At 55.6% G+C, this 24,874-nt stretch overlaps 3 protein-coding genes, 1 long non-coding RNA gene and 3 other non-coding genes across 13 annotated transcripts; 6 read left to right on the forward strand and 1 right to left on the reverse strand.

Moving 5' to 3' along the window:
* The first annotated feature begins 1,248 nt into the window (after positions 1-1,248).
* PABPC4 (poly(A) binding protein cytoplasmic 4) lies at positions 1,249-13,511 on the forward strand. Of its 6 annotated transcripts, none has more exons than XM_042887840.1 (16): positions 1,249-1,254; positions 1,463-1,685; positions 6,970-7,163; positions 7,466-7,581; positions 8,073-8,212; positions 8,481-8,575; positions 9,147-9,284; positions 9,873-9,968; positions 10,450-10,722; positions 10,996-11,083; positions 11,251-11,370; positions 11,891-12,018; positions 12,163-12,256; positions 12,356-12,486; positions 12,577-12,676; positions 13,167-13,511. In XM_042887840.1, exons 2-15 carry the CDS (start codon positions 1,493-1,495, stop codon positions 12,661-12,663), a joined length of 1,893 nt encoding a protein of 630 aa, XP_042743774.1. In that variant the 5' UTR covers positions 1,249-1,254; positions 1,463-1,492; the 3' UTR covers positions 12,664-12,676; positions 13,167-13,511. The 6 variants fall into 6 exon arrangements, with proteins under 6 accessions (XP_042743774.1, XP_042743773.1, XP_042743775.1 ...); XM_042887842.1 differs by lacking the exon at positions 1,249-1,254 and adding exons at positions 4,605-4,778; positions 4,852-4,990 and having other exon boundaries at positions 1,664-1,685; positions 12,577-13,511; XM_042887839.1 differs by having other exon boundaries at positions 12,577-13,511.
* On the forward strand, positions 9,588-9,718 carry LOC122189067. Its single transcript, XR_006181703.1, has one exon. It is a non-coding gene; the product is annotated as a small nucleolar RNA SNORA55 (small nucleolar RNA).
* LOC122189068 lies at positions 10,226-10,354 on the forward strand. Its single transcript, XR_006181704.1, has one exon. It is a non-coding gene; the product is annotated as a small nucleolar RNA SNORA55 (small nucleolar RNA).
* On the forward strand, positions 11,493-11,625 carry LOC122189066. Its single transcript, XR_006181702.1, has one exon. It is a non-coding gene; the product is annotated as a small nucleolar RNA SNORA55 (small nucleolar RNA).
* Positions 13,512-13,719: 208 nt separating the features above from the next.
* Positions 13,720-16,904, forward strand: PPIE (peptidylprolyl isomerase E). 2 transcript variants are annotated; one of them, XM_042887849.1, is made up of 10 exons: positions 13,720-13,756; positions 13,823-13,921; positions 13,989-14,032; positions 14,248-14,274; positions 14,602-14,683; positions 15,173-15,273; positions 15,614-15,737; positions 15,809-15,999; positions 16,432-16,574; positions 16,649-16,904. In XM_042887849.1, the coding sequence occupies exons 1-9, from the start codon at positions 13,726-13,728 to the stop codon at positions 16,540-16,542; spliced, it is 810 nt and encodes a 269-aa protein (XP_042743783.1). In that variant the 5' UTR covers positions 13,720-13,725; the 3' UTR covers positions 16,543-16,574; positions 16,649-16,904. The 2 variants fall into 2 exon arrangements, with proteins under 2 accessions (XP_042743783.1, XP_042743782.1); XM_042887848.1 differs by having other exon boundaries at positions 15,809-15,994.
* A 483-nt stretch (positions 16,905-17,387) lies between these two features.
* On the reverse strand, positions 17,388-24,507 carry LOC122189049 (bone morphogenetic protein 8B-like). The gene is made up of 7 exons (XM_042887847.1): positions 24,108-24,507; positions 20,389-20,581; positions 19,703-19,851; positions 19,291-19,485; positions 19,031-19,110; positions 18,771-18,881; positions 17,388-18,025 (listed from the first exon to the last, which is right to left on the reverse strand). Exons 1-7 carry the CDS (start codon positions 24,505-24,507, stop codon positions 17,876-17,878), a joined length of 1,278 nt encoding a protein of 425 aa, XP_042743781.1. The 3' UTR covers positions 17,388-17,875.
* Positions 19,630-20,668, forward strand: LOC122189052. The gene is made up of 3 exons (XR_006181698.1): positions 19,630-19,869; positions 19,943-20,093; positions 20,473-20,668. It is a non-coding gene; the product is annotated as an uncharacterized LOC122189052 (long non-coding RNA).
* Positions 24,508-24,874: the final 367 nt, after the last annotated feature.

Below are 24,874 nucleotides of genomic sequence, written 5' to 3' on the forward strand. Positions count from 1 at the left end.
AATTAGCAGGGAACTTGTAGCGCTCACCCTGAGGTTGGCAATAATCCATGGCTTGAGAACAACTCATTTCATTTAGCTCACAGCATCCACAGAAATGGGACACACTGAGGCCAATCCTGCAGCCAGACTGCAGGGCTGCCCTCTGTCTGCTGACCCTCTGTGAGCAGAACCAGAGTCACCTCTCAGCTCCACGCCGGTGGGAAATGCTCCGCACAGAACCGCAGCTGAGAATGGCCTCTGTTCAGAGGGGAGGATCGTCAGCGATCCCGGCCATGGAAGGTGCTGGGAGAATTTGCTGGGGAATGGTGAAAATTCAACTTCCTTTCCCATAACTCCTTCTCACTCCAAAATGCCTTTCCAAAACGCCCATAAATCCTCGCCTTAAGTGCTGTGTTGGGAATTGCTGGAAAGGAGCAACTGCAGCTGCGAGGAGGAAGGCAGCATCCGTCTGGGAGCAGGGAGAGCAATAATGGGGCCATTGAGCACAGCCACCCCCGGTGCCCGGGCTGCCCGACGCGGAGGGGGTGGCAGGGGGGGCCCAGCCCTGCACGGCTCGGGTTTGGGAGGCATTCACCGACAGCCCCGCGGGCTGCAGGGTAAAGCAAAGCGGGGACTGCGAGAAACCACTTCCTGAATGCTGCACATCAAACGGTGGGAGGCATCGCTCCGGGCCTCGGGGGTTTTCTCCCCACAGTAGCGCGGAGATTACAGTGGTAGGTGAGGAATGGATCTTTGCTTCTTTTTCCCAGGGTTTTTCTAAGATTAAACATCTCCGGTAACACATCCTGGCACCTTTTGATCTGCCCTGTAGGGGAAATCCCCGAAGTCCCCCGAGCATCCTTGTTCTTCATGCTAAAAACACAATGAAGAGCCTATGGGAACGCGGGGCTGTGGTTGGCGCGGTCTGGCGGGGGCCGTGGGTGGCGCACGGCAGCGCTGAGCCCCTCGGCGCCGCGCTGCAGGCCGGCACACGGCAGCGCCGAGCGCCTTTCCACGCCGGCCGCTCTCGCCGTCACGCGGCGCGGCGCCGCTGCCCCCTGCCGGCCCTCCGGACCGGACGCCACCACGGCCGGCAGGGAGCGCCTCTCGCCCCGCGGTCCTCCCCGCAGCAAGGCGGCGCTGCAGCGGACGGCGCGCCGCAAGGGCCGCTCCTGCCGGCTCCTCCCCGCCGCACGCGGCTCTCACGGCGCCGCGGCGGCTATAAAGGGGCGGGAGCCGCGCGCCGCCCCTTCTCTGCCCGCTGGGCTGCAGTGCGTGAGTGGGGCCGGGAGGAGGAGGAGGAGGCGGCGGCGGCGGGGGGGAGGGCGGCCGCGGCCCGGTGCGATCCCGGCCGCCGCGTGGGGCTGCGCCCATCGGGGGAGCTCGGTTGGGTCGGCGCGGGTCGCGGCGCGCCGTTCGCCGCGTTCTGGCTCTGGTCCCGCCCGCTGGCAGCGCCGCCTCTGACCCGCGTTTCTCCCCGCAGACGCCCCGAGCGCGCGCAGCCGTCCGGACGATGAGTGCGGCGGGCAGCGGCTACCCCATGGCCTCGCTGTACGTGGGCGACCTGCACCCCGACGTGACCGAGGCGATGCTGTACGAGAAGTTCAGCCCCGCGGGGCCCGTGCTGTCCATCCGTGTGTGTCGCGATATGATCACCCGCCGCTCCCTCGGTTACGCCTACGTCAACTTCCAGCAGCCCGCTGACGGTACGCGCCGCGCCCGGCGCCCTCCTGCCGTTCCTCGCCCCGCGCCGCCGAGCCGCTCGCTGTGCCGCCCCGCACGATGGCCGCGCGGCTGCCGGACGCTCGGTTCTTCGGGGTCCCGCTCCGGCGGAGCGCTGCCCTGCCGGCCGTCCCGGCTGCTCCGTACGGAGGAGATGCGGCCTTGGGGAGGTGGGTGCGGGGGGGGGGCGGCGGTCGGACCCGATGGCCTTACGGGCCTGCAGCCTCAACGGTTCGTGGTTCTGTGTGTTCTGTAGCGGCCTTTCGGTGTGCTCCATCCGTAGGGTAAGTAATCACCTGACCAGCAGTTGTGGAGCTGGAGGCGTTTTTCACAGGCACTTCTTACAGAGCAGAAGTCTCTTCTTCTGGCTGCTCACCTGTTGTAACTTCACTCCTGGTAGAGCTGATGGCTGCACGTTGCTGTGTGTGCAGGCAGCTGCGCAGCGCTCTGACGTTCTTGAGCTGGTGGGAAAGGTTCGTTGTGCAGTGTGTGGAACTGTGCTGTCTCGTGTGCAGAATCCATGCTGGTTTACTCTGGCCGGATTGTTTTTAATAGTTCAATTTGGCACCTCCTTAAGTAGATGTTCCAGGGCTAAAGCAGTGGAAACGTACAAAAGATGGGACAGAAAAGGTGATTGTGTGTGTGAAGTGCCTTTTTTCTCTAGAAAAGTAGGTCGGTATTTTCTGCCCTCGTTTTCAGAGCCGTTACTTGTTGACTGGCGCTCATTTATTGCTCTGAGCAGTGATTTAGCAGGGTCTATATATAGACATCTCCAGAACAGATAGGCGAGAGCGCTTCCCTTGGATTCAGAATCAATTCGTAACAGCCAGTGACCTCCTGTTGCCTGCGATTGGCCATCCTGCTTTACAGTTTTGTAGAGAGCAGATAGCAGATAAATACATTGCCTTCAGGTCAAAGTCTTCACGTGGTGTGGAAAAGAAATGTCATCACAAAGCCGTGCTCCTGCAAGCCGGTAGAGCCTCTGAGCTCTCGGCGGATTTCACGTGAGCTGGCTGTGATGTGCCCTCTGCCGCCGTCCTCTTCCCAGCTCAGGCTGCCTCTGTCCTCTTAAAGTAGAGAAGTCCTGTGTCGTGTGGGTGTAGGTGTGATGTTGAAAGGGAAGAGTAGCCGTTGTGTGTGCTTGCTGCAGCAGGAAGAAGTTCTCATAGAAATATGGAGATAGCTGGCCTCCGCATGTGTGTCAAGGCAAACTTTTTATGGTAATAAATAGGCGTGAGGTTGGGGGGATGTTGCGTCATTCTGGGCTCCTGGAGAAGCAGCAGACGTTTTAGGAAGTCCCAGTGCTTGGATTGATACTTTGACAGAGTAGCTGGTGTCCTGTTACTGGTAGGTCTTACAGGGTCAAGGGACTTGAACCTTATCTTTCAGTTGCTACTGGGAGGAAGAAATGTGCAAACTCTCCTGCCTGCACAAAGAGATCTCTTTCAAAAAGCTCCTTCCAGGTGCAGCAAGCAGCAGTGTGTTATTTTGTACGAGTAAAAGGCAGCTACTGTGCTGAATGTAATGGGGCAGAACATCAGCAGGTGGGAGGCAGAGCAGCTGGTGCGTTGGGGTCTCTCTGAAACCAAGACTGAAACTTCATGGGGAATATAATTTTTGTTGTCAAATGCATGAGTTTTAGGTTTGGCTTCATGGTGGCTGTGCTTTCTGCATGAGGGCTTTCAGAGAAGATGGATCTGTGCTTTCTTTCTAGGGATGCATAATCAGAAATGCATTTGGGCTTATATTGTCCATTCTAGGAAATGATGGGCAGCATTCTGTAGCACTGCTACAGCACAGTGCATAAAAGCACTTGGGAAGCTTTGTGCTCCCAAAACTTGTAGAAAAGCTCTTGTGGGCGCGCTGCTGGTGTGTTAGAAATGGTGGAAGGCAGTGAAGCTGATAGGATGGTTTGTATTTCCTGGATACCTTCTGTAGAAGTGGGAGTGCTTTGTAAATCTGAAGGTTTGTCACATCTTAACCTTTGTGTGGGAAATGGGATTCTCTCCTTACTGACCAGAACTGTAAATTAGAAGCAGAACTGTTTACAAGGCAGGCAGCAGCCAGAACTTTGCTGTTCTTTGGGGCCAGCAGGAGATCACTGTATTCACATCCTGAACATCTGAGTTTCCAGAGCTCCTGCGTCTAAACTGGCTCAGGGCTTGCATTTTTCTTGGTTTTCCTCAGTTAATGGAGCGATGCTTTACCCTGGGTTACTTTTTGGACACGCGTTGTCTGATAGTCTGCAGAGAGGTTGTTTTTAGTGAAAATGAGCTCTGCTGCCTTCAGCTGAAGCTCTGTGGCACAGCAGTCGGTGAATGCTCAGTGCTGGGTCCGTGCTGTTCTGATAGGCAGCTCAGGGAATGCTTCGGAGTTCTGGCGAGTTCAGACTTGGCCATGGTTGTTAATATTTTTAACTGTAAGTGGAAAGAAAACAAACTCATTTTATTTGGAAGAAAAGCTTTTAAATATGTTCCTCATGCAGTGTCGTTGTGTTGCAGGGTTTCATAATGTTGACAGTTAAGACAACTCAGATAATGATGGAGAGAAACTTCAACGTGGCCATAGAGATAAGCTGCTCTGGGAGTACAGAGAACACCACGTGTTTCTCAAGCCAAGAAGGAACCTGAGGCTGGGATGAGATAAGTGTCTCTAAACAGAGAGCTGTAGGAGGGTGTGGATAAACTTGTCCCTCCTCCTTAAAGGAGAGACGGCAGCATGAAAGACGTGCAGTGCAAAGCAGGGGTGCAGTTGGAAGGAAGGAGTGGTTTTGTACGTGATCTTCACTGCTGGCAGCGTTTTGTTACACTTCAGTGATGAAGGGACTGAAGGAATGGGCATCAAGTATGCTGATTAACCTTGCCAGCTCTAAGTGGCTAAATTTGCACTGTTTTTGTTGTCAGGTCTTTATTACCTAGTGACACAAGCAAGAGCACAGAGGTCTGCAGAGCAGCTGATAAAACTCCTTGTGCTGAGCTTCTGTGAGTGACTCCTGGTGCGTGGTATGTCTGTGCTGCTCAGCCACACAGCCATCTCCAGCACTGTGTTAGCTCTGTGTCAGGGAGCCTAGCCTGCAGGTGAGAATCATTACTTTGAGGCCTAAGGCAAGCTTCAAGGAATGCTCATATATTGGTTTTCCCTGTCCAAAAGGCACTTGAAGAAGAGTGGAGAAAGCCTGGAAGAGACTCAGTGTGTGTGCAGTGTTGGGTTTGAGTTGCAGTCCAGCCTGCTGGGAGGATGACAGGAACCAGTGGGAGAGAAACAGATACAGGAGCTGAAATGGCTGAAGGTTGGTGGCTTAAGTAGGGGGAAATGAGGAGGCGTTCGCTCAGGTGGAGGAAATGAATTTGCTGTGTTTATTCTGGGTCACTGTTATCCCTGTGCCAATCCTTTAGGGGCTTTCTCAGGTACTGGTGTGATGTGACTGCGTTTCTGCCTGGGAGTGTGGCAGCCCTCAGGTTAAGAAATCTGCCTGGGGCTTTCTTGCACCACTGCTAACAAGTGCTTTAGCATTTGCACGTACGTCAAGCAGAGTATACTACTGCTGTGCAGTGCTAGATGGCTGCGTAGAGCAGGGCAGTAGCATCTGCTTACAGTGTGCTTAGAAAGCTTGACAGAACCGTGAGCAGGTTCCTAGCCTGTATCTCAGTGGCCGCACAGCGCTTCGCAGTTCCTCTGGTTGCTTGCCTCTGCTTCCTCTGCTCGGCACCTTTCAGCAGGAGCTGTTTCTGCTGCAGATGGAACATGCAGCTTGTTTGTGTCCTTGCCAGTGCGTGCTTCTGCAGCAGCTCTCCTTGCTATAAATAAGCACTGCCAAATTTGACGGCCTGCACCGAGTTGCCTGCTGAAGCGCCTACCAGGAGTGGCGATGGGGGCAGCCACAGGGCTGCACTGATTCAGAGCAGCAGCTGAGGAATCATTTTAGCATGGCAGTTAATTGAATGTAAGGCTTTTAAATAGCTAGTGGAGCGAGTAGAGCCCTAGCATGTAAGATTTTCCTCTGAGATGGTTTTTGTCCTTCTAATGTTGTAAGTCTCTCTGCTGCAGTAACGAGATCCAGCAGAACTTGTTTCACAGTAGGGATTGTGTGAAGGACTGGGGAAAAAAGAGATGGCACCAGTTCAACTTAAAGAGCAGTAGCAGGAAAAGTCTTCAAAGCACATGAGAAGCTCTAATAAACTTTTGTGCAGTAGTTCACTGATTTTGAGGTGGGGAGTGCAGGAGACTTCTGTAGGCAGTGCCCCACTGAGGATCTAGAGAGCTCTGTGAAATGCTGTATGGCTTCTCTGCTCTAACAAAGCATCACTTGAGAGGAGAAGGTATTGGTGTTGGCTTTTGGGCTGAATTTGCTGCCCTGAACTGATACCATTAACTGAGTGACAGTGGTGTGAAGAACTGAGCCAAAGAAATTTGGAAAACTTGGGTTCTGCCCTGTTAGTGTTCCTTGATCTTAATGCGTATTTATCCCTTTATTTCCCTGCCTCGTGCTGGGAATTAAGTCTCTCTTTCTCTGCCGACTCCATGTTAGGAGCGTTTCCTGGCACAGAAGAGTCACAAGCATCTGAATTTTATGAAGCAGATCCTGACGCGTGTACGCAATGATCCGTTAATACATCAGTAGGCAGCAGAAATAGAATCGTGACGACGGGGTTCAGTGTGGCCCAGGATGGCAGCGCTGGGGTTTCAGAGCTGAATTAAATGCTTCCCTGTTCATCACATTGGGTACCTGGGCCTTTTTCTCAGCATGTTGTCTGTTGGCACTGTTGCCCTTTAGTCAGAAAACTGGAAATCATTTGTTGGCCACCAGCAATGGAGGCTGGTTGTGTTCTTCCCTGCCAGCCGTGTGTTTGTGTGCGTTCTCTGTCCCTGACCTGACAGAGAAGCGATCATTTTCTCTTAGTAGAAATGTGTATGAGTAGGTGAGAGCTGCCTGCATCTTTCCCTTCTTTTGATTTCAGCAGTTTACCTTCATAATAGCGAGGAATGTAACCAAGTCTAAGTACTTTGGCATTCATTTTTCTGTGGCTATGAAAACATCATAGTGTCAGTTCAGAAAAGATTATTAAATCTGTTATGTTCTCAAATATGTCTAGTAACTGTGCTGCAAGGACCTCCATTGAAACATGGAGTTAAACTAAAAGTAGCCATTGGAATTGACCCATGTTATCGCCCCAAAGTCTCTCTAATTTCATTTACATTGCCACTCACGTGATGGAAGCCTTTGTGCTTTAACAAGCCATAGAAACCTGTTCTGCACTTCTCTTGCAGCTGAACGTGCTCTAGACACCATGAACTTCGATGTGATCAAAGGGAAGCCCATTCGCATCATGTGGTCTCAGAGGGACCCCTCGTTGAGGAAGTCGGGGGTTGGGAACGTCTTCATTAAGAACCTGGACAAATCCATTGATAACAAGGCACTTTATGACACGTTCTCAGCGTTTGGGAATATTTTGTCCTGCAAGGTGAGATGTGGTGACTTTTTCCCATCCTGCTGTAGTGGTGACGCGATCAGAGACACCCGGTGTAGAGGCAGGAGTGGCACTGTCACCAAATGGAGGGCTGCCTCTTGAAGGCAGAGCTGACCAGAAGGTCAGGGATTGCTGGAGTTGTCAGGTTTGGTCATGAAATGAGCCAGTCTAAACACAGACATCTCACTGCTTCGGCCCTCAGCGGCCACCGGCTCTCGTGTGCTGACGCTGCGGTTGAGCATGGCGGAGGTGTGCGCTCCCAGGTCTGACGGATTGGTTTCCTCCCGTGTGTCTAGGTGGTGTGTGATGAGAATGGCTCTAAGGGCTACGCATTTGTGCACTTTGAGACCCAGGATGCTGCAGATAGAGCCATCGAGAAGATGAACGGCATGCTGCTAAACGACCGCAAAGTGTGAGTGTCACAGCAGCAGCAGCAGCGAGCGCATGAACCGTGATGCATCTCGGTATTAACAGGGACACACAAGGTTCTCCTGGCCCAAGCCTTGGCCTGCTACCTCTCCACTACAGGGCTGGTGAGTGACCCTGCCCAAGCCATAGCCTGCTCCCCTTCCATTGCAGGGCTGTGGTTTCCCTAACCAAGCCTTGATTTGCTCCCTCTGCAAGTGGGCTGGGTGGGTGTCTGGCCAGTACTCTTCACTGCAGAGCTGGGTGGGCATCCTAGGCTGCTGCTTTTCACTGCAGGACAGGGGACTTTTCTGGTTGGTCTGCAGCCTCTCTGTCCTTCTGTTCTGGCACTCTTTCTTCTCCCTGTGTCTGGCTCCTACTACAAAAAAGAATTCTTTTTTTTTGCCTCACTGCAAATCACGTGCTGTTTTTACTTTTTTTTTTTTTTTTTTTTTTTTTTTAAACAAGTTCCTCACTTAATTTCATTCTTTCATGCAGATTTGTTGGGAGATTCAAGTCTCGTAAAGAGCGGGAGGCTGAGCTGGGAGCCAAGGCAAAGGAATTCACCAACGTTTATATTAAGAACTTTGGGGATGACATGGATGATGAAAGACTAAAGGAACTCTTCAGTAAATATGGTAAGTACTGAAACTCTAATGTGACTGTGAATTTCATGAGCTGTGCTAATTTAAGTGCTGCTGCCATCTGAATACATCTGCTGGGGTGACTTTGAGGCTGATGAATTGGAAGAGTTGAGGAGTGGGCAGTAATTCTGTCAAACATTGGACAGGAGGCAGAGAGTGGCCAGCAGAGGAGTGAGAGAAGAAGGCTAGGGTGATTCTGTGGAGCTTATAGACTTGAAATAGCCTTACATTATGTTTCACTAACCCTGTCCCTTGGTAACAGGTAAGACTCTGAGTGTTAAAGTGATGACAGACCCCACTGGAAAATCCAAAGGCTTTGGCTTTGTAAGCTTTGAAAAGCATGAAGATGCTAACAAGGTATGACCGGGTGTTAATGCTGCCTGCGTGTCTTTGGAGAAGAGCTTTCTTGGCTTGCCATAGAAGCCGGTTGAGATAAAATTCCGCCTCAGATGTAAACCTCTTCTGGATGTGGGGGCTTGAAGCCATTCGCACGTCACCACGTTGTGACCTTGCTTCAGGATTAAGCTGACACTTCTCAGGTTACTAGATGCACACAGAATGCAGTTGTTTAATCTGAACATTAATTGCTGAAGAAGTGCTCTGGTGGATGGCTTAGGGAGTGAGTGTTCTTAGAGCAGTGTCTTTGGAGCCTTATGTTTGTTATTGTTTGACACTGGCTACAGAAGGGGTGGGGGTAAATTCACAAGTTCCTGCTGTTAGTCCAGCATTACAGTAAGGTTGTCAGCGTGGTCTCTCCTGGTAACTTCAGTTTATCTTTAGTTAGCTGGTGTAAAACGGGAGCAGCGCAGAGGTGCTGTGGCAGCTGTTGGCTAACGAGCAGGGAGATCTTTGGGCAGCCCAGTTCTTAACAGGATCGGCTGCTGTCCTGTTCCAGCAATTGACAGTTTTCTTTGACCCCTCTGTCCAGGCAGTGGAAGAAATGAATGGGAAGGATATCAATGGGAAAATGGTGTTTGTAGGCCGAGCACAGAAGAAGGTGGAGCGCCAGGCAGAGCTGAAAAGGAGATTTGAACAGCTAAAACAAGAGAGAATCAGCCGGTACCAGGTGAACAGCCTGTCCCTCTTCTGAATTTAAGTACCGTTTTCCATCTGTTGGTAGACTTAAAAGGCACTGACTGCAGTGGTCGCCCTGTGATATATTCTTAGAGTGCAAACTTTAAGGTGACTCCATGGAACTTGGAGGCAAAGGAGATTTCCGTGCATGGTCTTCACAGTGAAGTGCTTAGGAGGATGTGAGAGAAGTCATGCAGTCATCTCTAATTTCACATGAGCATACCTGAAAGGATGGAAAGAGATGTGACTCTGAGCTGCTGTTGGTTCAGTTTTTAGCAAAGTTGTGCCAGAGATTGCATCTGAATCTTTCCCACTCCTTGCAATGCAGTGCAGGACTGGGGACACATGATGCAACAAGAAAGCAGAGGAAATCCAGACAGGCTCTTTCACTGCATTGGGGTTTGTCTCTACACCTTTGCAACATTTATTGCCATCAGTCTTGGTATGACAGATGTCTTGCTGAATTGAGAGGTTTTAGACAAATGACAGCTTTGGCAAATGGATGCTGACAGTTGATGTGCTGAAGATTCTCTTTACTACTGTAGATGTCTTAATTATCCTACTGTTCTCTACCTTTCAGGGAGTTAACCTATACATTAAAAACCTAGATGACACTATAGATGATGAAAAACTGAGGAAGGAATTCTCACCTTTTGGGTCAATAACAAGTGCAAAGGTACTGTGGGGCTTGGGGATTTTGGGATTTTAAAGCTCGAGGAAGGAACTGTTACTTGACAAAGGACTGAAGGGCAGATGTATATCCCCTCGTTGGTGCAGTCATGAGAATTTTGGGCAGATTTCCTTGGGTCTCATCGTGATTTTACTGATAACTTGTTTGATTCCTCATCAGAAGTGGGGGGGACTAGAGGTGGAAAACATTGCCATGTCATGCTGATTGGCAAGCAGGCATTTTTTCACGTTTGATTAGAGGCTGCACCTAATCTTTCCCATTCCTTGCTGTGCAGTGTGAGTCTGGGGACGCATGGTGCTGACAGAAAGGCAGAGCGAATCCAGACAAGTGGTTCTTCATTGACTAATTGTCCCTACACCTCTGCAACAGTTCTTCCTTGAAATCTTATATTTCTCTGCGGTCAAAAATAGAGATTCTTAAACTGTTCTTGAAATGTTGCTCTACCAGCAATTGGTCTTTACTGCAGGTGATGCTGGAAGATGGACGGAGCAAAGGGTTTGGCTTTGTCTGCTTTTCCTCTCCAGAGGAAGCTACGAAAGCTGTGACAGAGATGAATGGTCGAATAGTGGGCTCAAAGCCACTCTATGTTGCACTTGCACAAAGGAAAGAAGAGCGGAAGGCTCATCTAACTAATCAGTACATGCAGCGCATTGCTGGCATGAGAGCCTTGCCAGCCAACACAATCATTAATCAGTTCCAGCCTGCTGCTGGCGGTTATTTCATGCCTGCTGTGCCCCAGGTAAGCTGAGCAAGTTAGTATGGTGTTATGATCATTTTAACTGTGCTTGGACCCTGAGTTGTTTGCATTCATCCCATTGAGTCTTTCTTACGCCCATGAGCAAGCAACCCCTAATGGGGAGTGCAGTCAGTGGAGTTAATTGTGACGTCCCGGCTGTGTGCTCTCTTAATTTGAGTTGGGCGTTGAGTCTGGGGAAAAACTGCCAAACCACACTGTGAACAATGCTTGTTGTTCACTTAGATGTTGCCTTTAGCTCGTTTGGTCTCCCTCCAGGCTCAGAGCAGACCCACTTACTATGCACCCAATCAGATGGCACAGATGAGACCCAACCCGCGCTGGCAGCAAGGAGGAAGACCTCAAGGTGAGCGTCTAGAGACGGCTTTGGTGGTGTGGCCCTCTGGGTTGTGCCTTCTGGCATGAATGCATGCTTTCCTTTCTGTGCACAGCTTCAGCTTGCTTCCTGTAGCTGAGCGGCCCGACTCAGCGGTCAGTTCTGGTTTGAGGATTTCCTCTCGTTTCCTCCATCAGGCTTCCAGGGAATGCCAAGCGCCATGCGCCAGTCTGGGCCACGGCCAGCCCTGCGCCACCTGGCCCCTGCTGGCACTGCTCCTGTCTCTCGTGGCCTCCCTGTTTCTGCCCAGCGAGTCGGTAAGGCGTCTGCCTCCCAGGCTCTTCTCCTCAGCTGCGGGGGTGAGGGTGCTGTTGAGACTTGACCTCTACTCACAAAGGTGGTTGTCAGAAACAGACGCCTGCAGTGAGGGGCAGAGACAGCACCTGAATCTTTCCTATTCCTTGCTGTGCAGTGCTGGTCTAGGGACAGTTGGTGCTACAGCACAGCAGCAGAAATCCAGATGGGTTATTTTCCACTTGCTTGGAACTCATCTCTACAGCTCTGCAACATTTACCGCTGTAAATAGGACTGCAGGTTATGGATATTGTTCTCAGAGTAGAGCACCCAAATTTTATTTTATGGAGTAACTAGACAATACCATAAATGCAGAATGTAGAATAGTCCTTTTCTGAAATATCCAGTTGTAATTTGGAGACCAGTTTCTAAGCCAATATTTGCCTGTGCAGTGCATAGTTTGAATTTAGTGGTCATTAAGATGCCTCAGGTTATTTGCTGTGCATTCCTATGGGTGTTTTTAATCCTGCTCTCCTTTTGCAGGTGTTACCACTGCAGGACAGAACTTGGCTCCTCGTCCACCTGTAGCTGCTCCTGCTCCCAGAGCAGTTCCCCCTTATAAATATGCCTCAAGTGTCCGCAGCCCACATCCACCTGTACAACCTTTGCAGGTAACACAAGGGTCTGTGCCTGAAGCAGCTGCAGGCCAACAGGTTTTACATGCAGAGTTTTTGCAGTTTTACATACTGAAGAGCTTTTGCAGAAACAATCAGCACAGCATCTATTTTTGCATCCTCCTATCTGCCTTTCTATAGGCACCTCAGCCTGCAGTACACGTGCAGGGACAGGAGCCACTAACAGCCTCCATGCTGGCTGCTGCCCCTCCCCAGGAGCAGAAACAGATGCTGGGTGAGTTTCACTCAGGTTCTTCCAGATTGCATTTTACTTTGGAAATGTCCCCATGTTTCATCAACAGCTTTAAAATTGTCTGAAACCCTTTTTTTCTAGGAGAACGTTTGTTCCCTCTTATTCAAGCTATGCATCCCAGCCTCGCAGGGAAGATCACAGGAATGTTGCTGGAGATTGACAACTCAGAGCTGTTGCACATGCTGGAGTCTCCAGAGTCCCTCCGGTCAAAGGTAAGCTGGCCTGTTCCTTGGCTGGGGGCAGGCTGTGGGGCCCTTCAGCTGAGAGAATTCTCACTCGCTGGCTCATCTGTCTTCCTGGAGGTGGAGGAGGCTGTCGCAGTGTTGCAGGCTCACCAAGCCAAGAAAGAAGCTGCCCAGAAGGTGGGTGTGGTTGCTGCTACCTCTTAAGCCAGGAAGACTGGTGAGTGTCTCAGTCCTCGGCTTTGATTAAAAGCTTCCAGGATTGGTAAATAAAGCAAGGCAGTCACTGAGTGTTCTTGGTCTGGGAGGCTTATGTTGGTCTGGGAGCGGCGCCTGTCTGATTTTAGCCAGTTCTTCAAAAATCTGTTTAATTAAGCATTGGAAAGATGATGCGTGAATTGCTGAAGTGTTCCTGCTGGGAGGTCATGAAAGTACAGCAGATTGAGATGAGTCTTGTGCCAGTGCTGATCTAGGAGATAAAATGACGTGCAAGATGTTCTGGTGACTTCAGGGTGAAGTGCTGTGCTGGTGCCATTGCTTGTCCTGCAGTCATCTGCCTGCAGCGTGCATCAGAGGCTGCTGCCAGCAGAGCCATTCCTGGTGCAGCTCTGCCCAAACAAATGCTGTCTCCTGTGTCCAGCTCCAGACGCCTAAAGAAGGCTTTTATTTTGCAGTACCTGGCAGGTAACGTCTTCCTCCTTTTCCTGCAGGATGCAAAGAAGCCAAATAGCCCCTGCCAGGTGTCAGCTCTGCAGATTCTGCACTGTGCTGCAGGACTCAGGGCCGTGCGGCACGTTGCGTAGTTACCCTGCATTTTATAAACCAATCCTTAAACTCTTACCAAGCCGACTCTGCGCAGCTCTAGATTTCCAAAACCAGAATTGAGTTTGCAAGCTTTTCCCTTGTGTCACAGCAGGGTTACCGCTTGTCTTTTCGAAGCGCAACATCGAGGATTTCCAGTTAAAGCATTTTGTGGTTTTGGTTTTAACTCAAAGTCCAGTGTGGAAAGTTCTGGAAAGTCTTTTGTCAATAAAGGAATAAAATCTTTGTCTGCATTTGTCATCGTTCTCTGTTGGTGCGTGATTTTGACGTTGACTCACGGCACTCGACGGCGTTCATTTGCTGCTGGGGTTGCTGTGAAGCTCCAGGCGCTGCGCGCTTCGGTTCCGGTTCGCCTGCGCTCGCACCTCCCCGCCCGCAGGGGGCGCCTTTCTTCGGCGCTGCGGAAGGGCGGGATTCGCGCGAACTTCCGGGGGGGGGGGGGTTAAGATGGCGGCCACCAAGCGGGTGCTGTACGTGGGTGAGTGGGGCCGGGGGCTGCGGGCGCCGCGCGGGGCAAGCGGGGCCGTAACGCTGTGCGCCGCAGGCGGGCTGGCGGAGGAGGTGGACGAGAAGGTGCTGCACGCCGCCTTCATCCCGTTCGGCGACATCACCGACATCCAGATCCCGCTGGACTACGAGACCGGTGCGTGGCGGGGCGCGGGGCGGCGGCGCGCTGTGAGCCGGGCTCTGACCGCGGGCTGCGTTCGCAGAGAAGCACCGAGGTTTCGCCTTCGTGGAGTTCGAGCTGGCGGAGGTGAGAGGAGGAGCAAAGCCGCCCTCCGGGATGGCGGCCGGGCCGCGGGAGCTGCCTGCAGCCGAGAGATCTGCCCGGGGCAGCGCGCGGCGGCTTTGCTCCTCTCCCGGTCTGCGGACGCGGAGGCAGCTGCGCCAACTCTGTGTGCCCAGGCTTTTTTCTTTAAAGGAAGAGAGAAGTGGCTGTAACGAGGCGTCCTATTGCTCTTCACACAGGATGCAGCAGCAGCCATTGACAACATGGTACGAGGCCTGCCCTGCTTCACAGCCCGGAGCTCACCTCTGCTGGGACACGGCTGGCCCTGGCCAGCAGCTGCAAACAAGCCTGGGGCAGCTCCTGCCACGTGTGCTGGGTGGTGCTGCAGACACGGGTCTGCCTGGGACTGTCGTGCCTGGCCCTACTTTGCTGGCATGGTTGCCGCTGCCTGTGGTCTCAGTGCAGCTCCTGAGCTGTGGGGCCCTTGTGGTGCTCAGAAGTGGGGAGAGAAAGCCAGCCCTGCTCTCTATGCAGAGGGGACGTAGTGAGTTTTTACCCTGTGGTGGGCTTTGTTCTTTTTTTGTTCTTTGTAGAACGAGTCTGAGCTCTTTGGTCGGACAATTCGAGTGAACTTGGCCAAACCAATGCGAATTAAAGAAGGATCATCTCGGCCAGGTAAGTTGGTGCCTAGGAGAGGAGAAACCCCTGTGGGCGTTCAGCGCTGGGTGCACATCGGCCCTTTTGGTTTCCCAAGGCTCTGCTTCCCATTCAAGCCTCGTGGGGTCCCAAGAACCAAAAACATCCCCCAGCCCCTCAGACAGACATGGCTGCGCTTCTAGTTGCTCTCTACAGGGGGCCAGACACGCACTCACACACCTGGCAGGGTTACTGTCACACCTGAAATGGGAGGGAGCCCAGCCATGCTCAGCAAAGTGCTGGCGAGAGGTGGATGGTGGCACGCAGCCAGTGGGCTGTGGGTTATTACTTGGGGGAGTTGCTGGCTCTGTCCCCGTGTCCCCATGCGGGGGGTGATTGCGTGCAGGGGAGTGGTTGGGCCAGCAGCACCCTGGGTGCAGTCCTGCTGCTGCCAGAGCTGTGCTGAGTCCTGAGTTGCTTGGCCCTGGGCTCAGCGCCCCATGCTCACCCTGCCCTGCTCTGCTGCAGTGTGGTCAGATGATGAGTGGCTGAAGAGGTTCTCAGGAAAGACTCTGGAGGAGAACACAGAGGAAGGAGGAACAGAGGCACCCAAAGCAGAGACACAGGAGGTAAGGATGGATGGAACTGGTTGTGCCCTGCTGAGTGCCTCGGAGTGGGGAACAGCCACCTGGGGATCTGGATGCTACCAGCTTTGGGAACCAGGAGTGAGCTGGGGTCATGTCAGTCCCTGTGTCCCCAGAAGCTTGGTGAGCCCAGAGGGAGCTGCGTGTTTTTACTGCATCCTGCAGCAGCCCCCAGGCTGTGAGGAGCCGCCGTTTGCTGCCTGCTGCCTCCAGGCACTTTTGGAGCTGGATCTGCTGCCGGCCCTGTGCCGCAGGCTGGGGTCAGACCGGCCATCGGGTGGCAGAGCTGAGCAGCAGCGCCGCTGTGTGCCTCCTCCTTGCCTAGGGTGAGCCTCCTGCCAAGAAGTCCCGGGCAAACCCCCAGGTTTACATGGACATCAAGATCGGCAACAAACCTGCAGGGCGGCTCAAGATCCTGCTGCGGTCCGACGTGGTGCCCATGACCGTAGGTGAGCGGTGCTGCTGCCCTGCGGCCCTCGGGCTGCGTGCTGTGCTCACCTCTGCCCCTCGCCCCGAACAGAAAACTTCCGCTGCCTCTGCACTCAGGAGAAAGGCTTCGGCTTCAAGGGGAGCAGCTTCCACCGCATCATCCCCCAGTTCATGTGTCAAGCTGGGGACTTCACCAACCACAACGGCACTGGAGGAAAGTCCATCTATGGGAAGAAGTTTGATGATGAAAACTTCATCCTGAAGCACACGGGGCCGGGTAGGGTGAGCGCTGTGGGGTTCCTCGAGCTGCTCTGACCGCGCAGCAGCAGCAGACTGCAGTGTGCCCAGGGCAGAAATGCAGCCCCTGTCTCTGTGCACACGCTGTTAACTTCAGTCTTATATCATGGAGAATTTCAAAGCTGCTTTCCCGTTGGGTTTTAGGGGAGGAATGTTGCAGTGTAACTATGAGCGGTGGAAAGGTGGCAGAAAGCAAGCAGGCCGATCTCCAAGGCTTTGCTGTTGCTGCAGTTAAAAATAGATTAATGCTCTCTACCACTTCACTCTGCTCATACTTGTAGGTGTTTCTTGGCATCATCAGCTTCCCGCAGTTTCAATATTCAGAGACTCTTAAAACCAGCATCGTCTGCGCGGCCCAGGGGGGGTTTAGTTAATTACTGGCATTGCTCCCAGTAACGCTGCGCTGTTTGGTCCCAGGGCTGCTGTCCATGGCAAACTCCGGCCCCAACACCAATGGCTCGCAGTTCTTCATCACCTGTGATAAAACCGACTGGCTGGATGGGAAGCACGTGGTGTTTGGGGAGGTGACGGAGGGCATGGATGTGGTGCGGCAGATCGAGGTCAGTGCCGCAGCGAGGCGGGTTGTGTGTGTGCAGCCCTGCCCCCGACTGCCAGCCTTCCTTCCCTTCTGCAGGCTCAGGGCACCAAGGACGGGAAGCCGAAGCAGAAGGTGATCATCTCCGACTGCGGGGAGTGCGTGTGAGCGCAGTGCTGCTGCCCAGCTGCCCCTGCCAGGTTTGGTGCCCCGTCCTGCAGCGGGCTGAGCGGGGAGGCGGCTGCTGCGGGCGCGTTGTGCCTGTGCTGCTTCCTGCTCCCACTGTCTGCCCCTCGCTTGGCAAAGACTTCCTATATTTCACAGAAATAATAAAACCGAGTGTTCGAAAAACAAAGGCCTGTCCTGGCTGTTGGGTTCTCACTGAGTGAGGATGCTCCTTAAATCTCAAGGTTTGGAATAGTCCTTGCAGACATCCCCACGCAAGCCCTCACCCAGGAGCATTCCGCCCAGGGGCACGGCTGCGTCCTGAGCCACTCTGCGTTGCCTTCATCAGCAAATGGAACCTTTCTGGTGCGGTGAGCCCTTACCCCAGGCAGCAGGATCAGGATGTTCCTTTTTTGGTGCTCACCATCCTTGGGATTTGGGTTGGTTTACTGCATTTTTTCCTCTTTGTTTTTTCCTCTGTGTGTGGGTAAGCCAGGTTCCCTGGGTGCTCCAGAGCAGCCCCAGCTGCCACAGCGCCTGCTGGGCTCAGCTTCAGGCAAACAGGAGCAGTTTTAGGCCATCGTGAGTACTTTTTCATTGCGAAATTCAGCATGCAGAACAGAACGTCGTTGTGCTGTGACATTTATGAAAAAGCAGCAAGAGAAACGCCGTGTTTACTTTCCAAACTAGGCATTTATTTTATAACAGTGTTGTAGCTCAATATGTATTATTTTTTTTCCCCTTGGCTGAGTTTTGTGAACTCTAAGTAAACAGGAGCCTGTTAGTCAGCCGGCTACTTAATTGGCTGAGGGTGTTTTTGTGTAGGGAACTGGAAGCCCTGCTTGGAGCCGGGCTGCCCAGCTGTCCTCGGAGCCGCCCTGCCTCACCCCGGGCACCGCACATCCGCCACGGCCCGACATCACCGACCACAAATCCTCTTCCTCTTCTATATATTTATATCTACGCATGTATAGTATGGATGTTTCTCATTATATGTGGTGAGAGAAGGGAAGTTTTATATTATTTACATCCACTTCTGGGAAGGGAAAGGGCTGGGCAGACGGGTGGTGGTGTGTCGGGTGGGCAGCCCCAGTGCTGCTGCAGTATCCCCCTCTCCCCGCACCCAGCACGGATCCCGGTGCCCCTCTTCCCCCCTGGTGCTCAGTGGCAGCCGCAGGACTTCACCACCATGTTGCGGTGCTTCTTGAGGATCACGTTGTTGTTGCTGTCGTAGTAGAGGACGGAGGTGGCACTGAGCTTGGTGGGTGCGCAGCACGCCTTGGGCACGGCCTCAGGCTTCATCAGGTGCACCTGAGGGGCAGAGGGGTTGTCGGCATGGGAGAAGCCTCAAAGCACCCCGGTTCTTAACCTGGAGAAGCCTGGGTGAATGGGGGATTATTTCCAGCCTTTTGTAAAAATATTTATTCTAAACCCTTGGCAGTCCTCTCTGCAGTCAGTTTATATTGGATCTGGGCGGCCCTTCGTTCATTTGAGTCTCTGGACCCGGAGCCGAGCCCTGGCACCGTGAGCTTTGCAGGCAGCTCCCCCTGGCCTCACCCCACATGTGAGCCATGTGCCAGCACGGCTCTCCCAGCTCGGAAGTCCGGCGCTGTGCTGCCCAACGCTGCCATTTGCAGCTCCCAGTGCCAGGTGATTCACATCTGTGCTGGGAAGAGCCCTGGGCCGGGGCTGAGGGTGGGTGCCCACAGCGGGGGGGGGGGCTCAGGCAGCTTCATTAATGCAAAAACTAAACCCTGCCAGGAGACACCTTCAAAGGCTCAGCTGAGGACTCGGCGCTCCCTGTAATTAACTGCGAGCACCGGAGTCGGTGTGACTCCACCATTGGGAAATCAAGCACTCACAGGTCAGGAAATTCCAGAAATTAAAGCATGGGTTGCAATGTGGAGTGGATTTGGGAAAACGGGCAGCGAAGCCTTCCTGCTCGGAACATGCTGAGCCCAGCGCTTGGGCTCCGCTGGGCCTCGGGGGGCAGCCTCTGCACATGGGGACAAGGAGGGGACCGGCACCAGAACCCCCCAGCAGTGCCAGCACTGACCAGGGACTGCAGGATGGCGTGGTTGGTGGCGTTCATGCAGGAGTCCAGCGGGAAGGCGCACTCCCCCTCGCAGTAGTAGGCTGAGTAGCCCTGGGGGGCGATCACCCAGTCCTGCAAGGAGAAGACGTTGCACTGGGGCACTGCTTGCTCCTCCATTCCTGCTCCCCCCCACCTCCTCCCCAGGTTTGTTCTGAAGTTTGGGGTCACCAAAACTGCGAGTGGCCGGGAGCTGTGGCTCTGTGGGGGGATCGGGACCGTACCAACCAGCCCAGGTCCTGGAAGCTGACATAGAGCTCGTGCCTCCGGCAAACCTGCCGCCCATCTGCAGAGTGGACATCATCTGTGGAGAGAGGGAGGCAGCATCAGCCTGGGGTTGGGGCTGTACTGTGGTGCACAGGGGGCACACGGAGCCGCCTGGGTGCAGGCAGGGCTGCGCTCCCAGCCTGGAGGAGCAATATGGGAATGGGCAGCAGAGCCTCGCGCTCCCTGCACAGCCCGGGCTGCTCCACAGGGCTCTTACCAAAGATTCCTGGCAGCCTGTTGGGGTGTGGGAGGTCGTTGCTCTTCTTGGGCTGCCTCCTGCGCGGTGCTTTGGCCGCTCGCGTGGCTCGCACGGGGCTGGCGCTCGCCCGGAAGAAAGTCACCATGAAGGGCTGCTTGGAGCGGGGCCCACGGCGGCCCAACAGCCCTACCGAGCCTGGCTCCACGCTGAGCCCTGCAGGGACAGAGCGGGGCACAGATGCGGGCAGGTCCTGCAGGCCGGCACCGTGCAGCATCCTCAGCTCTGCACGCAGCGCTCGAAGGGCGCCCACGCGGTGCAGCCGCATCCTGCAGCGCTGCCCACCCCGCAGATGGGAGCTGCACGCTGCAGAGCTGCGGCAGCACTGAGGGTGTTTCTGGGGTTCAGGCCCCGATGCTGCAGTGGTTCTTACCATTGTCTGTCTCCACGTAGAGCCGCAGGCCCAGGTTGTGCTTGCGTTCCACCAGCCAGTGGCTGCTGGCGGCTGTGACGTCGAACACCAGCCAGCCCTCGGTGCCGGCACGCAGCTGCTGGGAGTCCAGCAGGAACAGGTTGGACTCCCTGCAGATGGGCACAGTGGTGAGTAACACCCTGAGGCTCCTCCATCCCACAGCCATTTGTGGAAATGACTCCTGTGCCCGTGCCCATACAGGCCCCGGTGCTGCGAGGTCAGGACAGCGCCTGTGGCTGTGTGAAGGTGGCACCCTGGCAGCTGCCCTGGGAAAAGCACAGCTCCCTCCTAGCACCGCGTGTGTCACTGCCTGGGGACGCTGTGGAGCAGCATTTGGCACAGGGGGGGAAAGGTGAAGGGCAGAGGTGGTGCTTGACACTGGCCCCAAACCCATCGCAGTCTTGGTCCCTATCTCTATCCCAGTTCCCAATCCTGTCCCGTATCTCAGCCTCCATCCCTGCCCCGGTGCCTCATCCTACCCCACTCCTCATCCCCATCATGGTCCCCATTCTGGTCCCCATCCCAGTTCTCATCCCTATGCCTACCCCTGTCCCGCTCCATCCCCACCCATCCCATGGCTCCCACCCATCCTACCCCGTCCCTATCCCCATCCCATCCTCCATCCCCACCCATCCCATGGCTGTCACCTGTTGGCGCGCTCGGCGGCGATCTCGTAGATGCTGACATGCAGGGTGCTGTTGCCGTGCCGGCTGACGCCCCGCGCTTTGTAGATGCGGAACTCGGCGGCCGTCACCGTCTCCCCTGCAGGCACCTGAGCCAGGTCGAAGCGGAACTCCTTCCAGTAGGGCTTTGGGGAGGAGGTGTCCCGGTCCTGCTCCACTGCGGGGCATGGGGGTCAGGGACCGCCCCCAGGGCTGACCCCGCTCCCCCCATGTGGCAAGAAGCCCCGCCGTCCCCGTGCCCTGGGCCCGGCACCTGCCTGCCCTGTGCTGACGGCACACGGGACGGAGGGAGCGAGGCGAGGGCAGGCAGGCGCCCGGTCAGTGCTATGTGCCAACAACCCCCTTCCTTCCATTGAAAGTCTGCTTTCTGCAGAAATCGGTGCCTTTTGGTAAAGGAAGCTTCTTTTTAAACCCATAAAGGAAAGCACCTTTGCGGCAGGGCGTCCCCACCGGCTCACTAATGTGTAATTATTTTCTTCAAATTGTTCTTTAAAAGTATTCCAGCCTGCCGTGGCTGAACATAATTAAGGTGATTAACGCTCTTCCTGCTTTAAACATAAATGAAATGTCACAAATCTCAGCTTCTGCCTACTTTAAAAGACCCAAACACACAAAATCGTGAATAAATAATCAAACACCCTCAGATGCCATTTTAAGCCATTCCCAGTGGGGCACAATCCTGATTTCACACACCCCAGTGTTTTCCTGCCCATCTGCACACATGCAGCTCGGCGCACCTCTCTGAACCGAGCGCCGAGATGCTCACTATGTATCCACAGGTCTTTTTTTTCCTCTCTTTTCCTTTTTTTTCCCTCTGAACCCAACGCCGCGTTCCTCCAGCCCTGGGGTTCACCACAGGGCTGTTTTAAATAAAGCTCAGGGCTGGCGGCCGGGCGGATGTGGAGCCGCTTCCTGCAGGCACTGAGCAGCCACTGCAGGCGGGGGGACGCCAGGACCCCCTGTGCTGCCCAGGCGGGTGCTGGGGCTGAGCACCGGGAGCTGCAGTGGCTCAGAAGCCCTTTTCTGCACTGTTCTGTTCGCCCTGCTGTGCCAACCGCTCAGCCCTGCCAGAGCCCTCAGCGCTCCTGCAAAAAGCCCCACACCACAACTGAGCAGCCTGCCTGCAGCCAGCGAGCAGCCACAGCACCGTGCCAAGGCAGGGGACGAGCGCAGGGACAGCCAGCACAGAGCAGCATCTCTGTGCATCCTTCAGGCACGGGCTGAGCTGAGCTCACAGTGCGGCGGTGTTGAGGTTCTGTGCCCCATCTCCGCGCCTCTCTGCAGCTGTTGGAGCGGCTCTGCCTCCCCCCCTTGGACCCAGCTATTGATCGGGGCGGTGTTGACTCAGCACCACCACCCCACAATTAGCTGTGGGCGGGTGATCCGGGCTGCGGGCGAGGCACTAAAAACACCCAGCCCAGCTCCTCTGCTCTCCTTGCCCCCTCCTTCTGCACTGTCCCACCCCCAGGCTGCCGTGTCCCTCCCCAGCCGCCAATGTCACATCCTCCATCCCAAATAATGGTAGCACCACACATACCTTATGTCATGGCATTGGGCCATGCGGCCCCAGCTCTGGTGCCCCCAGGCCCTACACTTCTTCTCCCCTCTATTTTATTTTTAGCTGCACTTCATTGCACGCATTCCGTGCGCTGCTTCTATAAACGCACATCAGTGGTAATTACAGGTCCTGGCTGCACCGAGCAGCCCCTGCGACCATTTCAGGCACTAAATTAAAAGGAAATGCCAGGATATTCGACCACATCAAGCACACTGAATGCTAAAATAGGTCTAAAGGAGGTGCAGGGAAGATGCTCCTTCACTTGCAGGGAGGGAAAAAAATAAACTCCAGAGCTTTCCAAAGCCAGGGGAGACAGAGGAGCACTCCCAGGCACAGTGAATGCCGCTGAGCCTCCATTGGGCTCCCGCTCCTTCCCATGAACAATTCTTCCTAAAAGAACACAAAGGCCCCCTCACCTCAGGATAAAAGCACTCCCCTGGCTGCAGGCTTAGTGGCTGTGCCCCCTCCCCAGCGTTCTCGCAGAGCACCCCGTCGTCACCCATTGGAAGAGGACAGGTGGAGCCCCTGGCACCAAAGCCAACCTGAGTGCCAAAGGCGGCCTGGAGCTGCTGGTGCCACGGCTGCATCCGGCTCAGCTCTGCCCGGCACGTGGGGCTCCATCACAGCCCGGGAGCAGCGCTGTGCCCACCTTGTCCCCACACAGGGAGCAGCTCAGTGCCCTACGGAGCACCGCCGTCCGCATTTGCACGTCCCATAAGGGTAATGGCACAGCCAATTATGCATGCAAATGAAAGTTAGCCTTCTCCCACTAAAAAATTTATTTAATTAAAATGAAGGGGCTGGAGAAGCAGCAGAATTCAAAGCCATTCAAATTGAAGGCTGAAGTTGTGCTCATCAGCTCTCTGCATGGGATCCAGGCGGCCCCACTTCCCATCCCACCCAAATCGGTCGCGGTTACAGCACGATTTGGTGTTCATGTGCCGAGCGCTGAGCAGAGCGAGGGGCGCACGTCCCAGCACCCACCCGCTGTCCTGGCTGCCCCATCCTGCAGGCACAGCAAGGGGGCTGTCCTGTGGGGTCTCCTGACCCCTGTGCAGCCCAACGCTGCAGGGGGATGCAGGGAAGGATGGAGAGGACTTGGCAGACACCTCAGTAGTCCTACCTGCTCCAGAGATCACTCCTGGGGCACGCTGAGAGCTGCCAGCCCCGCGCCAGCCTTTGTTCCCCATTGCTCCCAGCATCGCCTGCGTGACCCCACCCGCGTCCTGAAGCACTGATCCCACTGCACACCGTGGTGCGGCCAAAGCCCGGACTCTGCTCCGCGGCTGGATACCCGACACCTCCCCCCGTCTTTGCACGGGAGCACCCCAAAAACCTCGTGCTTGGCCACAACGGGCAGAGGGGGGCACGCGAACAGCCTAAAGCAAAGAGCAGAGACAGGAAAAGCTGAGTACGCGTTCAGGATGCCAGCGGACCCCGGTGGGTGCTGGCTGGTGCTCTGCTGCATCGCCGCTCTCAGGTCTGGGAATGGGATGAAGCCGGAGCTCAGCAACCAGCCCGACGGGATTCCAGCAATAATGAGCGACCGGGAGGGTTTTATTCCGAGCCGTGATTCAGCGGTGTCCCACCGCAGGTAATTGGTGCAGCTCGCTGCTGGAAGGGGAAGAGCAGCGCCCGCCCTCCCCGCCCGACTGCTTCGTGCGCAACACCGCAACGGGGTGGGCGATGCGGCCCCGTCCTGCGGGGTTTGCAGCTCCCGCCGTTGTGCGGTGATGGAAATCGTACTCGGGGGCCGGAGAGCTCAACTCGCTGCAGCTGACGGTACAGCAGGGCTGGAGACAGCGGGGAACGAGCGACTCCAAGCCACGCTCCGCGCACCGCTTTCCCCCACCACTTTCCCCTTCGCCATCGCCGCTTTCTCTCGGGAGCGCGCAGGTCTCAGCCCCGCGCCCCTCTCCGCCCCCCTCCCGCCGCTCTGAAGCCCGACTTGGGGCGAAAAGGGGCATTTCCGAGCGGGGACGCGCTGGGAAAGCGCCCGGGATGACGGACGCCGGCAGCCGTCGGGGCAAAAACTTCGGTCCGGGGTCGGTTCTACCCGCGACATCCGCTCCGTCCCGGTCCCCCCTCCCCACCCCCCCCCCGCGCCCCCGGGCGCCGCACTCACCCATGTTCACGAGGCTGACCACGGTGTCAGCGTGGCTGACCACGCTGCCCGGCGGAGGGCTCTGGGTGCTGAGCCCGGTGAGCACCGGACGCGACACCGCCTCCTCCTCCTCCTCCTCTTCTCCGGCCACGGCGTGGTACAGATCGAGCATGAAGAGCGGAGCGGCGGCGGCGGGGGCGCGGGAGGCGGCGGGGGCGCGCGGTCGGGGCCGCCCCGGCAGCCCCAGCACGGCCAGGATCTCGCGCTGCACGTCCCGCCGCTCCCCGCCGCTCAGCCGCCGCTGCGCGAACCCCGCGGGGAGGCGGCGGCGGAGGACGCTGCCGCTGCCCCACTGACACAGCACCGCCGCCGCGCACAGCAGGGCCACCGCGCTCAGCCGCCCCCCGCGCCCCGACCCCATGGCACCGCCGCCCCGACCCCCCCGCCCGGTGCGGAGCGGTGCGGAGCGGTGCGAAACGGCCCCCGCGCGGCGTCGGACCCGGGAGAGGGAAAGGGACGGGCCCGGCGGCGGCACCGCCCCGGCCACGGTGCTCCACGCCCGGCACGGAGCGCAGCCGTCCTCCCACGGACACCCGAATCCATGGCCGCCTGACCCCGCGGACGTACGCCCCTATGGGCACCCAAACCAACGAATGCTTACCCCCATGGGTACCCGAACCCGCATGTACCTCTATGGGCACCCAAACCCGCAGATATCTACCCCTGTGGGCACCCAACACGATGGACGTCTAACCTCACAGAACTCAAACCGACGGGCATCCAACCCT

This window comes from Lagopus leucura, unplaced genomic scaffold (genome assembly GCF_019238085.1).
Source record: "Lagopus leucura isolate 7727_CA_CO unplaced genomic scaffold, USGS_WTPT01 Super-Scaffold_100123, whole genome shotgun sequence".
Taxonomy (NCBI): domain Eukaryota; kingdom Metazoa; phylum Chordata; class Aves; order Galliformes; family Phasianidae; genus Lagopus; species Lagopus leucura.